Source organism: Aegilops tauschii, chromosome 2 (assembly GCF_002575655.3).
Source record: "Aegilops tauschii subsp. strangulata cultivar AL8/78 chromosome 2, Aet v6.0, whole genome shotgun sequence".
Lineage (NCBI taxonomy): Eukaryota > Viridiplantae > Streptophyta > Magnoliopsida > Poales > Poaceae > Aegilops > Aegilops tauschii.
Genome location: NC_053036.3, coordinates 191,229,551 through 191,246,095, shown reverse-complemented (window position 1 = coordinate 191,246,095; position 16,545 = coordinate 191,229,551). Strand labels below are relative to the sequence as shown.

General features: G+C 46.8%; 1 protein-coding gene across 1 annotated transcript; it reads right to left on the bottom strand.

Annotated features, from left to right (window-relative positions):
• Positions 1 to 9,209: 9,209 nt before the first annotated feature.
• Positions 9,210 to 13,268, bottom strand: LOC109748972 (peptide chain release factor PrfB1, chloroplastic). Its single transcript, XM_020307973.4, has 7 exons — positions 12,900 to 13,268; positions 12,394 to 12,471; positions 12,097 to 12,317; positions 11,444 to 11,647; positions 10,590 to 10,805; positions 10,286 to 10,472; positions 9,210 to 9,871 (listed from the first exon to the last, which is right to left on the bottom strand). Exons 1-7 carry the CDS (start codon positions 13,033 to 13,035, stop codon positions 9,567 to 9,569), a joined length of 1,347 nt encoding a protein of 448 aa, XP_020163562.1. The 5' UTR covers positions 13,036 to 13,268; the 3' UTR covers positions 9,210 to 9,566.
• Between the last annotated feature and the right edge of the window lie 3,277 nt (positions 13,269 to 16,545).

Here is a 16,545-nt window from a genome sequence, read left to right as displayed (position 1 = left end):
GAGGTGTTCGACGAAATGGCCGGAAGGTATGCGTCTTCGGTCATGGCAATTTTCTTTGCTTTCCGCCATTTTGCGATAGCTCGTGACTTGTTGTCGTTCACTATAGCGGTGGTTCGAACAATGCAACTGCCGAGTTCGTGAACTTGTTGGACACCCACGCCGTTGACATTGATCAAGCCCCGTTCGCCGCATTCAACTACAATGAAACGGAGGGCGGCGTGGACGATCATGGTTGTGAGGATGAATTAGGGGAGATGAAGCGGAAGCGTATGAGCAATCGCAAATAAAAACTGGAAAAAGCCAGAGATCGAAGAACTACACGATCTTGGAAGATCAAGTTCTGGTCAATGCATGGAGTATGGTGTCTCTTGATGCATGCACGGGTACTTCTCAAACCGCTAAGAGGTATTGGCAAAGGATCGAAGATCAATACTTCCGCATGATGGCAAAGTACCCCAATAGGACTCCACACACATTTCGGTTGCTTCAAGGGCGTTGGGAGGTGATCAAGCCTATGTGCAGCTTGCTTGGAGCAAGTACGCAATGCACCTCCAAGTGGAACCGTGGAATCCGACTATGTGAGTTTGTTTTGCGTTTGTTCATATTGTGTAGGACAAAATTGTCCAACATAGATACAAAGACATGGAAGCTTCGGAAGGCAAATTCTTCAAACTAGAGCATTGTTGGGACTTGCTCCAAAAGTGCGAGAAGTGAAAGTTGACCGACAAAGAATCCCCACCAAAGAGAGGCTCACTTACAAACATGGATGAAGATGAGGATGATGATGGCCAAGAAATTTGAACAAGCCTGATGGCGACAAGAAGACTAAGGAGAAGATGAAGATAGAGCAAGAAGCATCGAGCTTGAGGGAGAAGATTGATGCTATGATGCAATCATATGAGTTGATGTTGTTGAAGTCGTTGGAAATCAAAGAAAGAGTTGGCCGAGAAGAAGGCAAAGGAGAAGCAAGAACAGTGGCAATTGTGTCACGACCGGATTTTTGGGATAATAATTTCCCAGAAAAACGGCCTTTGTGCTCACCAGCCCCAGGATTACTGTTAGCTGATGAGGCACCAACTTGATGCAAGAATTCCAAGCAAGGTACAAAAATATGTAGTACAAGACCATTGAGGCCTAGGAGTACAACACTTGGTTTCTAATGGTTGAGGGCGAAAGCGGTTGGGTACATCTGCGTCTATGGGACTTCATTTCCCACAGGAACAGCTGAGCAGGATAACTTCTATCTTCGCGAGGCTGCTATCGTCAACACGTAGGCTCCGAGGTTGTCACCGCGATGCTTATCTCCATGCGCGAAAATCTGGCCAAGACAATAGCCAGGGACAAGCCAGTGAGTACGTTTGAATGTACTCGCAAACATTAAGAACACGGGTATAATAAAATAAGGGACAATCCTGCTCCGAAATAATTATGATCACAACGTCTGCCACGAAAGTCTGCGTTGCTCGCATGCAGAGATAATATGAACATGCAGTACATGGGTGAGTACTATGAAAGTACTCGCAAGATAGTTCGAACATAAGATATAACAAATGTAAACACGATGCATGAGAACAGATTAACAAGTGCAATCAGACATAGAGATAACGATGCATGGGAAACAAGAGAGAAGTCGGGCGGTAGTCCTCCCGAAATCCCAAAGTAAAATACTGAGGGCCAAGCGAGTGTCTGAATGACTCCTCGAGAGGAAAATGCAAGAGTAGCCATGCCGCAGTCGGGCGTCTGAGCGACACCACATAAAGGGCTTATAAAAGATAAATAAACAACAAGCATGCCGCAGTCGGGCGTCTGAGCGACACCACATAAAGGGCTTATAAAAGAATAATCACAGTGAGTATCCAAGAGGTAGAACCATCCCAGGGATACTCAATAAAATACATAATGTAAATGGTTAGTCCACAATAATAACAAAATTAAAACACGATCCCCAGATGTCACAGGTCATAAACAAAAATCTCGTCCAGCCGTTTCTCCATCCGAAGACCGTCACTGATTTCTAGCTGATTCGTTCTCCTTCCGAATACCGTTACTATGATCCAGTTAGCCGTGTCTCCATCCGAAAACCGTTACTAAGTTCTAGTTAAATCGTTCTCCATCCGAAAACCGTTACTAAGTTCTAGTTAAATCGTTCTCCATCCGAAAACCGTTACTAAGTTCTAGTTAAATCATTCTCCATCCGAATACCGTTACTAGATTCAACTTCGACGGTGGTCCTTACTCAAGAACATGGCTATCCAGCAGGATATATCCTCTGCAGAGGGAGCACTATTTTCCCACGAGTAACGGATTTACTTAGTCCATCGGGACTAATTCCGCCTACGGCCTTTTAATTGAAAACACGCCTGACCTGCACACACCAGCTTAACTCACCGATGTCTGGAATCACCCACGACACCTGCCAAGCAAAACTCTAAGTGGGGAGGCTACAACCTCGACGTAGCATGAGATCAAATTTCTATATGCGCGCTCTAAGGGGTGCCCCCCTCTCGGTCCCAACCGGCAACACCCATGCCCCCGGACCAAGTGGCATGCCTACCGGAGGCCTCCGGTATCTTCCACTATGGCCTCTCTGTACGGTGTGTGCTTTGGTAAGGGGTTGACAACTTACTGAACCATACCCCGTCTGCGACAGGGACAAGTGGTGGTACCAACAAATAGGGAAGCTACTGACCAAGACTCGACCTACGACCGACTCAGGTGGTCCAAGTATCCTCCAACAATATTACCATTAGTGGAATAAATCACCACTCATCAAGCCTCACCATGCCATACCGGACATTCTCGTCTCGACGAGGGACTAGGGACAAGCTCGTGTCTATCCAAGACCACGACTTTCCCGGTTTCCTTCCAGTATGCATGAGGAGCTCACGGGGATGATCCAAATCCCTAGCGTATCCATTGCTGACCACAAAATATCTCCAAAAAGTACTCATGCACGAGACTTTATCGTTACATAAAGATAACGCATACTCCAAGTCGAATGGTGTTGTAATCGTATCAAAACACCACAACAAAATATTATGCCAGAGTTCAGAAATGCTTGCCTTCAAGAGTATGCAAGGGATGCACTTTTTTAAAAGCTTTCCCTTCTCTCCAAAATTCCTATTTGAGAAATATCCAAATAACAAATATTACAAACACAGTACAAAAAGTTGTCTCAAATATTTTTGAAATAAATCTTAAAATAAACTAGATGGAATTTGAGAGAGGTAGGAAAAAGAATCAACTCATTTGGAGTTTTATTTTAAAAGTTATAGCTGGTCAAAGTCTGGTCAAAACTCTGTTTTTAAATAAAACCAGAAAAGAAAACGTTTCGAGGGGAATACGCTTTCGGGGTAGGGGAGACGTACTCTGTGGTTATACGCTTTCACTTAAACAGAGGGGACGGCGTGCGGATCACTGACAGTGGGTCCAGAGGGCCCACTGGTCAGGTTTGACCGTTCTTCCCTCCCTCCTCTCTCTCTCTGTCCGAACGGTGGCGGCCTCCGGCGATCGCCGTCGACGAACGGCGGCTCCTCGAGGGCATCTGGGGGCGGGGATGGACCGGCCAGACCGAGGCGGTCCTCTTGGTGGTCGCTGGGTCGTCGGGGGTGGAGGAAATCGCCGGCGGCGAGCTCCACGGCGGAGGGGGCTACGGTGGTGAAGTGGTTTTTGGGCTCCGGTGGTCTCCGATCGAGGTTGGGTAGTTGGGCAGCTCCGCAAGGACAAGGGGAAGCTACTGGTGGCGTCGGTTGGGCGAGAGAGTGGCTGGCTGCGACATATCGCACCGGAACTTGGCGGCGGCCGAGCTGGCCGGAGTTGGGGAAGAGAGCCTCTCCGGGCCAATCCACTGCTAGGGGAGGACTAGGGGAACAGTCTGAGGTTGCCTGAGGTCTTGCACGAGCTCGGGGACCCTTTAAATAGGCGCTCGAGGTTGGACCGCGGCGGCTGGGGATAAGATCTCCGGCGACAGCCATGCTGTAGCTGTAGGGCGACGTGGTGGCGACGAGCGCGTGCCGACGAGCTTCGGGATAAGACCGGGCTGTTCACGGGGGCAGCTGGCGCGCTGGGGTGGCTTGGGCGGCGCCGTCCATGTCAGAGGTTCGCTGCCGACGCCGGCGTGCCGCCAAGGGCTCTGCCAGCGGCGCTGCAGGGCGCCAGAGATGGCGTGGAGAGGGAGCGAGCTAGTGCGCGGTTCAGCGGTGGAGCAGGGGCCAGGGACGGGTCGCGTCGAGTGCGGTAGTGCGGCGCGGCGGCTCAGTGCGCGCGCGTGCAAAACGTGCGCTCTGGGCGCGCCCAGAGCACGCACGGAACCCGCTCGACGAAATGCCAGGGCGGTCTAGAGCGCGAGGGTGGGGCTGGCAATTAACAGGACTAGGATAGAGGCAACTAGGAGTTCAGTGGACAAGGTTGCTGGGCCATTGGAGCAAGTTCACAGTGCAAACTAGAAAACATGCCCCAAGCTGACTGCGCACACCAAGTGCTCGACAGAATGCCAAAAGCACTTAGGCAACTCTTGGAGTGGCCAAAGTCTCCAGATCAGGGTCTCTTTAGGTGCAGAAGATGGTGGCAAGATTACTTGGGCAAAACCAGAAACTTGTTAGTGCAAGTTTTGCAAAACTTTACTTTTGGACAAAAAGAAAAAGGGTTTATTGCATGCACTTCAAAACCTCCAATGAGTCCACTCTCCTGGACTTAAGGGTTTTGAAGGGAGGGCTACAAGTAGGAAAAAGGGTCATGGGCACCAGAGCAAAATAAAATAGGGTTGCAGTTCAAATTACTAAACTGGACCAGAATGAAAAAGAGGTTGATTCACTCAAATTTTTCAAAGAACATCACTGGTTTTTTTGCATGAAGATGAATTGTATGCATCCACTGACATCTCCAAACACTTGGAATTTTTTTTAAAGAAATATTTAAATGGGTTGTAGTGCAAAAGTGCCTACTGGACCAGATTGGAAAAGTTGGTGTAGAGCTCAAAATCTCCAATGGCCAAAAGGTATTTTTGCATAAAAGTGATGTGGAAACATCACATGACATCCCCAAATTTTGATGGAAATTTTAAATGCATTTGTCAAATGGTTGTAGTGCAAAACAGGCTTCAAATTCAAAAGAAATCATTTTTAAAAGAATAAGGCTCTGAGAAAACAAATCTAGCAAATTTAAATCCACTGATAAAGAATTGTTTTATCATAGAGAGTATTCAAGTCCAACAATACCTTTTGAAAGTTTTCCACTTGAAGTAAAAATCCACAATAACAAAAGGGTAAATCTTGACAAATGGAAAAGTTTTATTTCCTGGAAAAAATTTAAATCAATAAAACAAGGCCAAAATTTTGGGGTGTCACAAATTGCTCAAGAAAGAGGGGCTGCACAAAGCGGCCATTGAGAAGAGAAGAGCACGTGCCGCTGAAAACAAAGCCATGTCCAAGTTGCTCGCCGAAGAGAACAAGATCATGTCAATGAACCATAATGACATGGACGATCTCATCAAAACATGACATGATATGGCAAGCAGAGAATCTTGAAAAGGAGAATGGTTGCGTCGTCCGATGCGTGTTACAGTTCCGGAGATCTTTCTCTGCTCCATATGGTGGCAATGTCGATGATTTCGGTGCGGGAGTTGGAACAAGCGCCGGAGGTGGATTCGGTGGTGGCGATGAACTTCAAGATGGACTCGATGGCGCGGAGTGAAGATCGACCAAGACAATGCCGGACGTGGTCGTCACTTTTGCAAGACCCTCTTTTGCATTTGTCCTACTAAACTGAGGCTTTTATTTGCGCATAAAATGTGTTATGTTGTTTAAATTTAAATTTATTTGTGCGAACCTATGTCAAATGTGAGAATTTGGCGTTTTCTGTTTACGGATCGACGCGCGGGTGCCCGAACAGAGCCCGCAAAAGCCGACCCGTAAAAAAATATTTCGCGAATATCCTTTTATACGGATTCATTTAGGGGGTCTGCATCTGCGGCCGTCTGAGCCAGCCCGTAAAGACTGTTTTCCACAAACTGCAAACGCGTTTTACAGGTCGGCCGCGGGTTCTACTAGAGATGCTCTAAAAACGAGGACTCCGAATAGATGGATTCAGTAAGATCGGTGTGGGTATAGTAGCAGATTAAAGGTGCTGTACGCCGTGTGGTCCTTGATTCAGAAAAGCATTTGTGTGTTTGCCATCAGTGCTCCTAATCTCTGGCTAGCAATCATACAGGTTTGATGGTTCTGCGTCGCTGTTACTCCTAGTACTAGACAATGGGCACTCGGCATTTTGGCAAACACGGCGTCTCGCCCGCACCAAAACTCGACTTTTGGGGCGAGTTTGATTGCTCGCATCAAGTCCAATTAGGTTTATCTGATGCAACATCTTTTTAAACCTCGGTTGTTTGGTTCCTCGCATATATTGTTGAGCCCGCATAGTCCGATTCTTAAAGCATCCATGGGCCCGGCCCGTTCGAAACGGCTGAATCGGTAGTTTTCCGAGAGCCAGGCCCGAGCGATGCTTCGAGGCGCACGTGGGTGGCTCTCTGAAGACGCGTGTTTCGAGTTAATCCCTCTCTCTCTCCCTAATTCTCAATTCCCTCTCTCTCCCTCTACTCCAGTGTGATCCTGTTGATCCCGTCCGTCAGCGTCCGCGACGACGGCGACGACAGGTCCTCCAGGTCGAACGACCTTCCCGCTCCCGCTGCTGCGGACGGCGTGAGGGTGGGGCTTACCGACGTGGCCACCGGCAGACTCTGCAGCTCCTTGACGTTGTCGCTCCCTTGCCGGAGCGGTCGAGCCGGCCCCACCCGAGCTGTCGGTCGTCGCCTCGCCGCCAAGCTGTCTCCACACGAAGTGGCCTCCGCTGAGTCGGCCTCTGCCTCGCGCCATTTGTACCACGAGCTGCGCCTCGCCACCGCGGGCTTGCATTTGCCGTGCCCTCAACTCGCCGGCTACGCCGCCTCAGGCCCCGACCCGAGCCAATCACGAGCCACCCGGCCAGCCGCCGCCGCTGCGGCTTTACCTCCGCGCCGACGGAGTGACCTCCGCTGAGTCGGCCTTCGCCCTCGCTTCGCCCTTGCCAGGCGCAGCCTTGTCAGCCGCCCCCGCTGGTACGGCCTCAAGCCGCCGCGGACTCCGTCTCCGCCTCTGCGGTCCGGCGTCTCAGAGCCGCCCCGGTCTCGTGCAGTCTCTACCGTGAGCCGCCGTCGCAACCTGCTTCTACTGAGCCCGGCCTCACCTCTGTCTTGAGCTGCCCGCTTCGAGCAGCCCAGCCTCCTCTTCTTCGCCAAGGAGCCATCTCGCCGCTACCTGAGCCACGACCTCGCCCCGCGGCCGGCCTCCAGCTGTGTTCGCACCTCTGCGTGCCGCCTCCACGCACCTGTGATGCCCGGCGCTTCGCGCCTCCGCTGTCGTCTCATCCCTACGGTGAGCTGCCGCGCCACGAGCCACCTCTGCCTCTGCTGCCTCCGTCGAGTGAGACAAGTTTTTTGATCTGTTGTGGCCTCGTTCAGCTACCACGGCCTTAGCCGGCGCCACGGCCGAGCTGGACCGCGACGCGGCTTCCGTTGTCGCCGCCGGCGACGACAAGAGTGCGGGGGGAGGCAATGAAGACGAGGCGGCCGGCGCAGAGGCTCTCCGAGAGGTGACGGGCGCGGCAAGATCCTCAACAACGGCCAGCTCAAGCTCGTCCACGGCAGCGAGTCGGCGCGTCCACGGTCGTCGGGAGCTGGTGGTGGGCACAATGGGCAGTGGAAGTCCGGTGCGCTCAAAGTGTTTGACGAATGTCAAGCCCAACCTGATGGCTGTTAAGTTTTGTTGTTAACAACGCCGAGTAAAAATTGCATCTCGATAACAAGACCCCTAAAGTAGGCAACCAATCAACTGGTCATTTAGGTTTCTGATCCTGTTTTTGCTTACCCATGCCCTGCCGAGCTTGGCTCGTTTTTCTTCTCTAAGCCAGGCCCGGCAGCGAAAGCAACCAAACACGCCATTGTTAGCCGGGAGAGTCGGTTTTCGATCGCTTGGATTGGATGGTCCCTCATGGATGGATGGATGGATGATAATTTTTCCTTGTCTGATCGGCGTGCCAACTCGACCGTGTGTGATGGGCAAAATGGGACAGATGGTTTCGCGAGAATGGGCCATTAGGCGGAAAGCTGGATCTGGTACTGTTGTGGAATCTTTTGAGTGTTTAGGTTGACTAATGACTACACTTGGAGGGAGGGAGGGGTCGCAGTTTTGCGTCATCCCCGAAGCAAAGCAAAGCAGGATGGCCCTGCCTCCTTTCTGCTTTGAATCATGGTGTCGCCGTTAATTAACCTTTTCCCCTTTCTTCGCTTTACGATTACTGCTCACGTGGTAGGAGTAGTAATATTTCTTCTTATATAGGGAAACGTGGCAGCAGTACAAGAAGGACTACGTGGAAGGAAAGCACCCCCTGGTACTCTGGTTAGTGGGGTACTCGGGTAGGCCAAGACGGGTGGTGTGCCACTTCTGACACTGGCACAGCTTTTCTACAAAAAATAATCGAACTTCAAAGGAAAACGCAAAGATTTCAACTTCAGGGCTGCAACTTTCTAAACCCCTTAAATAAAACCAACTTTCTACTGTTCAACTTTCAACACCCCAAAAGAATCCCCGCAAAAAAAATTTCAACACCAAAAATATCAGCATTCGACCCACAATACATGGACCTTTTTTCACAAGAAAAGTTAGCGTCTATAATCAAGTATCTGCAGGTTTCGACTTATAAACCGAAGCTTTCAACTTGTAATCATAATTTTCAACTTCAACCCAAAATGAGACACATGAAAAATGAGACACATGACAACACAAAGTTTCAACATGGTATTAACATCGGAAGAATAAACTCATGCACACACACATGACCATGGCCATGGGGGCCTGCCTTTCACAAAGTTTCAACATGGTATTAACATCGGAAGAACAAACTCGCACATACGCGATAGCAAGTTGGGCCTAATAGCTTGTCAGCTTTTCCTAACTGAGTTGCAGCCCAGTCTAGCTAAAGAGGCAACTGATTGGCGTCAAAAGAAAAAGAAGAAGCGATCGATCATCAAAATTTAAAAACCTCCAGCAGAATAATCCTACACACAATATTCCTCAGCATACTTACTTCCCAGGTATCTATGCTCAATATTCCCATGGACACAAAATTTATGGACAAACCGCCGTCGACTTCAGTTTGTTACGGTTCAGCTTACTCAGGAATTCATCATAGGCAAAAATCAAATGGTGAAAGAAGCACCGATAGTACAGTACAGATTACAGAAGGCACCCTCCATGTGTTACGAGACCAATGCTTCGACCATCATGCCTTTGTGGCTTCTGGTTCCAACAGTTAAAAACTCTCATCGAGCTGTTTCACTAGACACAACCTTCAACTCAATTCATCATTTGACTGTTTTTCATATCTAGAACCTTTAGAGGCACTGGACACAGACTACAAAAACTGCAAAAGCCTCTGTAAAACTGCATACCTTCACTAGGGCGGCTCAATCAGCCACAGCCAACGATAACGAGCGCATCAAAATTCCGTACTGCTACCCTGGATTGTCGATGTCAGCATCATTTGATGCTTTGCTCCTCGGCAGCAGCAGAGAGCTTGTACTGAAGGTAGGCTTTGATGAAGGGATCCAGCTCGCCATCCATCACACCGCTGATGTCCGACGTCTCACAGGCCGTCCGGACGTCCTTGACGAGCTTATAGGGGTGGAAGACATAGTTGCGTATCTGTTGCCCCCACTCCGCCTTCACCGCGTCACCGCGGATCTGCTTGATCTCCGATGCACGCTGCTCCTCGGCGATCACCAGAAGCTTTGCCTTCAGCCGTCTTAGGGCCTTTATCTTGTTTGCTAGCTGACTCCTCTCCTCTGCAAAGTTAGACACGATAACCCAAATGTCAGCTTCATTCTGCACAACACTCGGTTAACTCCGGTTCTTGATTCAAAAATATTTCCAGTGAAATTCTTAAATAGCTAATACATGTAAGATCATAAATGACTTATTCTGTGACAAGCTGAACTTATCGTTGAAAAGCTGCAAGATATTGCCTATCAACTATACCAGGACCCCGGACCAGGAGATTCAGTTAGTTTCAGGAGAGCATCATTCAGATTTTCACATCAAATTTCAATCACCACGAATTTATTCCTGCACTTGGTGTGCTTATTTGTCAAACTGAGATGAGTGAGATGTCATGTATACCCATACATAACGGGTTGCGTAGCTGTTCAACATAGCAAGCATAAATAGGTGTGATGCAAGCTGTTCTCGGTAATTAATACCTGCGCAACGAACGGCAATGCCAGTGGGGATATGGACCATGCGAACAGCCGTCTCCACTTTGTTCACATTCTGGCCTCCTTTACCTCCAGCTCTCGTAAAACTTATGTCCAGATCCTCTTCAGGAATTTCTACATCCAAGGATTCCTCTGGTAAAAGAGGCATGACCTCAACACCAGCAAAGCTGGTCTGTAAAAATTAGCACATCACGCAAACTTTTAGAAAGAACCTATTGTACGTGTTTAACCTTCAGCGTGCAAGAATATGGATAACAAACAGAAAAGGAGGACTGCAAAATGAAGATACCTGTCGAAGGCCTTTAGCGTTGAATGGAGACTGGCGGACGATCCTGTGTGTCCCTTTCTCTCCTGAGAGATACCCATAGGCATATCTTCCCTCTAATTCAACTGTTGCTGATTTTATTCCAGCCTCCTCACCAGGGGATTTCTCTACCACTCTTGACTTGTAGCGCTGCTTCTCTCCCCACCTAACATACATCCTGAGTAACATGTCAGCCCAATCCTGCAAAGATCAAGCCAAGTTTAAAAGAATGCAATCACAACCGTTTATCCATAGCACGTGCTTTGTCGGAGGAAATGCCAAGCATCACTTGTTGTCATTCTGAAGTGAGAATGTGAGATTAGAGTATAACTACATATACATAGATAGGTTACAGGTCAGTTATGTACAATATGGATTAAAGGCCATCATCATGGACGAGGACTTTCAGCGCTCAGGCTCGCTTGCTTTCTATTGATGAGAACAACTAGGAGTTATTGATCATCATATAGTCGAAGCTTGTGCAGTTCCAGTCCCATAGCTGGGCTAGTTTGTTACTCATCGGAGTCTGAAGAGCAGTCTTTTATGGTGATAAAATTCAAAAATTCATACAAGTAATTGCATATACGCTAGCAAACTATGACCGGATAGCAAAGAGAATTAGCAGTAGTATAAGATCAAATTTCTTCGGAAGCAACAGTACCAAATGACTAATACATAAGATAAATAAAACCCAAATACCAAAGCAACAGAAAAACAGTCCAAGCTTAAATAACAAGCAGTGTCATGCTGCCTAACAGAAAGTAAATTAAACTCTAAAGTACAACTTCTGCTGGTCTAAAGAGGTCAGGTTAAAGCCTGAAAATGGAGTGAACAAATACCTGGGCATCGGTGCCACCAGCGCCTGCAGAGATAGTAATTACAGCTCCTTCCTTGTCATAAGGCCCAGAAAGAAGCCGTGTCATCTCAAAATTATCTAGTGCCTTATTCAATGCCTTTATGATCTTTGATGCCTCCTCAAGAAGGCCTGTGTCTATGGAGTCTAACTCCTCTGTAAGCTGCACAATGGTATCCGCTTCTTCAACCTGAATGTAGGAAAGACCACAATTAAGAACTATTGTTGATGGCCACTTATTGCCATGCTCAGCCAGATATGGCGACGGTACCCCTTCCTGAAGGCATTGCTCCCGAAGAAGTCGACTTAGTCACAGGTGTTTTATTCATATCTCTTGTAATGGCTTGGCCGTGATTGTCTTTGTTTTGTACTCCCTTTAATAATTAATAATATTGGTTGTGTGCATCACAATGATGCAAAGGCCGGGGGTTTAAACCTCCTTTCCGAAGAAAAAAACTTATTGCCATGCTTGTTCCACAAATTTATATCATCTATTTGGATATGCAACAAAACATGTATCCTTTTCCTTATAATATAACTATCATTACCATTATATAACGACTATATTATACATGACTAAAGTTTTGCAAGCAATATCTTTTAAGGTGCTGGATGCATAAGAGTGCCATGGAGCCAAACCTGGGACTTGAAATCGTTAAGAAGCTTGACTTTCTCTTTGAGCTCTGTGAGAGCAACAAGCAACTCCTGTGCCTTGGAAGGATCATCCCACAAGGTACTATCTCCAGACTTGTTCTCCAGTGAAGCGATTTCCTCCAGAAGCTTTTCCAGTCCAGCATCCTGCCTGACTTCATTGACACGCTCTACGGCCAACTCAACATCCTTGCGCAAAGCGTAGAAGTCTGTACCCAACTTCCAGTCATATGGATTACAATTACAGGCCAATGAAAGAAATCAAGAAGTGAGCAAATAGATTACCCTGCATGGCCCATTCGACGGCCTCCGGCTCATCCACGACGCTCGACTGGCTCCCCGCCCCAGAGGATGCAGATTGCACTGTGTTGATCCAAGTCTGTCATCGTCCCATCCACAGGATATAAGAAAACTAAAGCATGAACACCCAGATTTTCTTCTCTAGCCAAACTAGGAGCATCAGCTTTAAAACTCTCACGCCCGCATCGCGCACAATACAAACATAGAGTTCCCTACAAACATATACTAGTTGGCGTAGGTATACTTGACATCTTACACAGGAACACTTTTATCTACTCCCTCCGTTCCTAAATATAAGTCTTTGTAGAGATTCCAATATATACAACAGAGTACATATGGAGCAAAATGAATGAATTTACATTCTAAACTACGTCTATGTGCATCCGTATGTAATTTATATTAAAATTAGACTTATATTTAGGAACGGAGGGAGCAAGAGTCAGCAGTTGAATAGCTCACGGATGCATAGGAGTATGAGAGGAGGAGCTCACCAGGGAAAGAAGGAAGGCGGCTGCGGCATGAAAAGGAGAAGGTTGGGCACCCGGTGGTGAACCTCCGGCAAGCGGCGGACGAGGGGCCGGGAGCGGAGCTCGCGGCAGCAAGAAGCAGCCGCGGGCAGTCAATCATGGCCGTCGGCGAGGGGAATGCGAAGGCCAGCGGAGGCGACGCAGCCAGGGCCGGAGGGGCGGTGCTGGAGGCGCGAGAGGGAGGGGCGGGGGGTCAAGGGGATTGGGGAAGAGGAGGTCGAAGGACGCGCGAGCTCAGTGTCGACGGCGAGTTCGGGATTGGCTTCAGGGGTTCGTGACGCTCAGCGGCATCGATTTTTTTTGGTAGTACCTTTCTTTTAGCTTGATACACTTGTAGGTGGGCCTATTGCTGTTGGGCTTTAGCATAATGGTTAGGCTTAAAAGGCTGGACTGTCAAGGGTTGAGTGCAAAAGAAATTCTACACGAGGCTACCATAACCCCACTCAAATAGAAAACGGAAATGAGAATGAGCGAAAAATTCTTTGGGAATGATTTTTGGAATGAAAGCCATGTGGCGCGTCCGTGCAAGTCTCGACACGTGACAGTGTGGCAATCCTCGTGCAGTCGTGGGGCACCGTTGTTTCCGTCCACCCCTAAGCTAAACGACGCAAAATATTCGCTCCATCCACCGTTTGAGCGAATGATGCAAATCTTGAACAAGTAGCGTTATTTATATAGAGCATGATAATTTTCGTGTGTAGCATGATAGTTTCCTCTGATGTAACAAGGCAATTCCTAAAATATGTGTGGCAATTTCTCTTTTGTAGCATGTCATTTTCCTATGTGGAAACACAATTTCTCTCTATTGTAAACGTTATTGGGCCTCCAAGTGTAGAGGTTTGTAGGACAGTAACAAATTTCCCTTAAGTGGATGACCTAAGGTTTATCAATCCGTGGGAGGCGTAGGATGAAGATGGTCTCTCTCAAATAACCCTGCAACCAAATAACAAAGAGTCTCTTGTGTCCCAAACACACCCAATACAATGGTAAATTGTATAGGTGCACTAGTTCGGCGAAGAGATGGTGATACAAGTGCAATATGGATAGTAGATATAGGTTTTGTAATCTGAAAATATAAAAACAGCAAGATAACAAGCGATAAAAGTGAGCGTAAACGGTATTTCAATGCAAGGAAACAAGGCAGTATCTCTCAACAATAATAACATAATTGGATCATATAACTATCCCTCAACATGCAACAAAGAGTCACTCCAAAGTTACTAATAGCGGAGAACAAACGAAGAGATTATGGTAGGGTACGAAACCACTTCAAAGTTATCCTTTCTGATCGATCTATTCAAGAGTCCGTAGTAAAATAACATGAAGCTATTCTTTCCGTTCGATCTATCCTAGAGTTCGTACTAGAATAACACCTTAAGACACAAATCAACCAAAACCCTAATGTCACCTAGATACTCCAATGTCACCTCAAGTATCCACGGGTATGATTATACGATATGCATCACACAATCTCAGATTCATCTATTCAACCAACACAAAGTACTTCAAAGAGTGCCCCAAAGTTTCTACCGAAGAGTCAAGACGAAAACGTGTGCCAACCCCTATGCATAAGTTCACAAGGTCACTGAACCCGCAAGTTGATCACCAAAACATATATCAAGTAGATCACGTGATATCCCATTGTCACCACAGATAAGCACATGCAAGACATACATCAAGTGTTCTCAAATCCTTAAAGACTCAATCCGATAAGATAACTTCAAAGGGAAAACTCAATCCATTACAAGAGAGTAGAGGGGGAGAAACATCATAAGATCCAACTATAATAGCAAAGCTCGCGATACATCAAGATCGTGCCGAATCAAGAACACGAGAGAAAGAGAGAGAGATCAAACACATAGCTACTGGTACATACCCTCAGCCCCGAGGGTGAACTACTCCCTCCTCGTCATGGAGAGCGCCGGGATGATGAAGATGGCCACCGGTGAGGGATCCCCCTCCGGCAGGGTGCCGGAACAAGGTCCCGATTGGGTTTTGGTGGCTACAGAGGCTTGCGGCGGCGAAACTCCCGATCTAGGTTATGTTCTGGAGGTTTTTGTATTTATAGGAATTTTTGGCGTAGGTCTCACGTCAAGGGGGTCTCCGAGTCGTCCACGAGATAGGGGGCGCGCCCAGGGGGTAGGGCACGCCCCCACCCTCGTGGACGGCCCGGGACTCTTCTGACCAAACTCTTTTACTCCGAGGGCTTCTTTTGGTCCATAAAAAATCGTCAAAAATTGGCACGTCAATTGGACTCCGTTTGGTATCCCTTTTCTGTAAAACTCAAAAACAAGGAAAAAAACAGAAACTGGCACTGGGCTCTAGGTTAATAGGTTAGTCCCAAAAATTATATAAAATAGCATATAAATGCATATAAAACATCCTAGATGGATAATATAATAGCATGGAACAATCAAAAATTATAGATACGTTGGAGACGTATCAAGCATCCCCAAGCTTAATTCCTGCTCGTCCTCGAGTAGGTAAATGATAAAAACAGAATTTTTGATGTGGAATGCTACCTAACATATTTATCAATGTAATTTTTTTATTGTGGCAAGAATATTCAGATCCATAAGATTCAAGACAAAAGTTTAATATTGACATAAAAATAATAATACTTCAAGCATGCTAACCAAGCAATTATGTCTTATCAAAATAACATAGCCAAAGAAAGCTCATCCCTATAAAATCATATTGTTTGGCCATGCTTCATTTTCGTCACACAAAAATGCTCTCATCATGCACAACCCCGATGACAAGCCAAGCAATTGTTTCATAATTTAGTATTCTCAAACTTTTTTCAACTTCCACGCAATATATGAGCGTGAGCCATGGACATAGCACTATGTATGGAATAGAATATGATGATGGGGGTTGTGTGGAGAAGACAAAAAGGGAGAAAGTCTCACATCGACGCGGCTAATCAACGGGCTAGGGAGATGCCCATCAATTGATGTCAATGCGAGGAGTAGGGATTGCCATGCAACGGATGCACTAGAGCTATAAATGTATGAAAGCTCAACAAAAGAAACTAAGTGGGTGTGCATCCAACTTGCTTGCTCACGAAGACCTAGGTCATTTGAGGAAGCCCATTGTTAGAATATACAAGCCAAGTTCTATAATGAAAAATTCCCACTAGTATATGAAAGTGACAATATAAGAGACTCTCTATCATGAAGATCTTGGTGCTACTTTGAAGCACAAGTGTGGAAAAAGGATAGTAGCATTGTACCTTTTATTTCTTTATTTCTTTTTCCTTTTTTATTATTTTTGTTTTGGTTTTTTGGGCCTTTTTTTGGCCTTTCCCTTTTTTCTTTTTTTCGGGACAATGCTCTATTAATGATGATCATCACACTTCTATTTATTTACAACTCAAAGATTACAACTCGATACTAGAACAAAGTATGACTCTATATGAATGCCTCCGGCGGTGCACCGAGATGTGCAATGAAACAAGAGTGACATGTATGAAAAATTATGAATGGTGGCCTTGCCACAAATACGATGTCAACTACATGATCATGCAAGGCAATATGACAATGATGAAGCGTGTCATAATAAACGGAACGGTGGAAAGTTGCATGGCAATATATTTCGGAATGGCTAT

What these genes read in the sequence shown, in the direction of transcription:
- LOC109748972 (XM_020307973.4), bottom strand. Translation starts at nt 13,035, where the DNA reads ATGATTGACTGCCCGCGGCTGCTTCTTGCTGCCGCGAGCTCCGCTCCC. An exon ending in TTAACGATTTCAAGTCCCAG is followed by an intron (nt 11,648 to 12,096) that starts GTTTGGCTCCAT and finishes TCCTACATTCAG; the next exon opens with GTTGAAGAAGCGGATACCAT. An exon ending in CATTGCCGTTCGTTGCGCAG is followed by an intron (nt 9,872 to 10,285) that starts GTATTAATTACC and finishes CTAACTTTGCAG; the next exon opens with AGGAGAGGAGTCAGCTAGCA.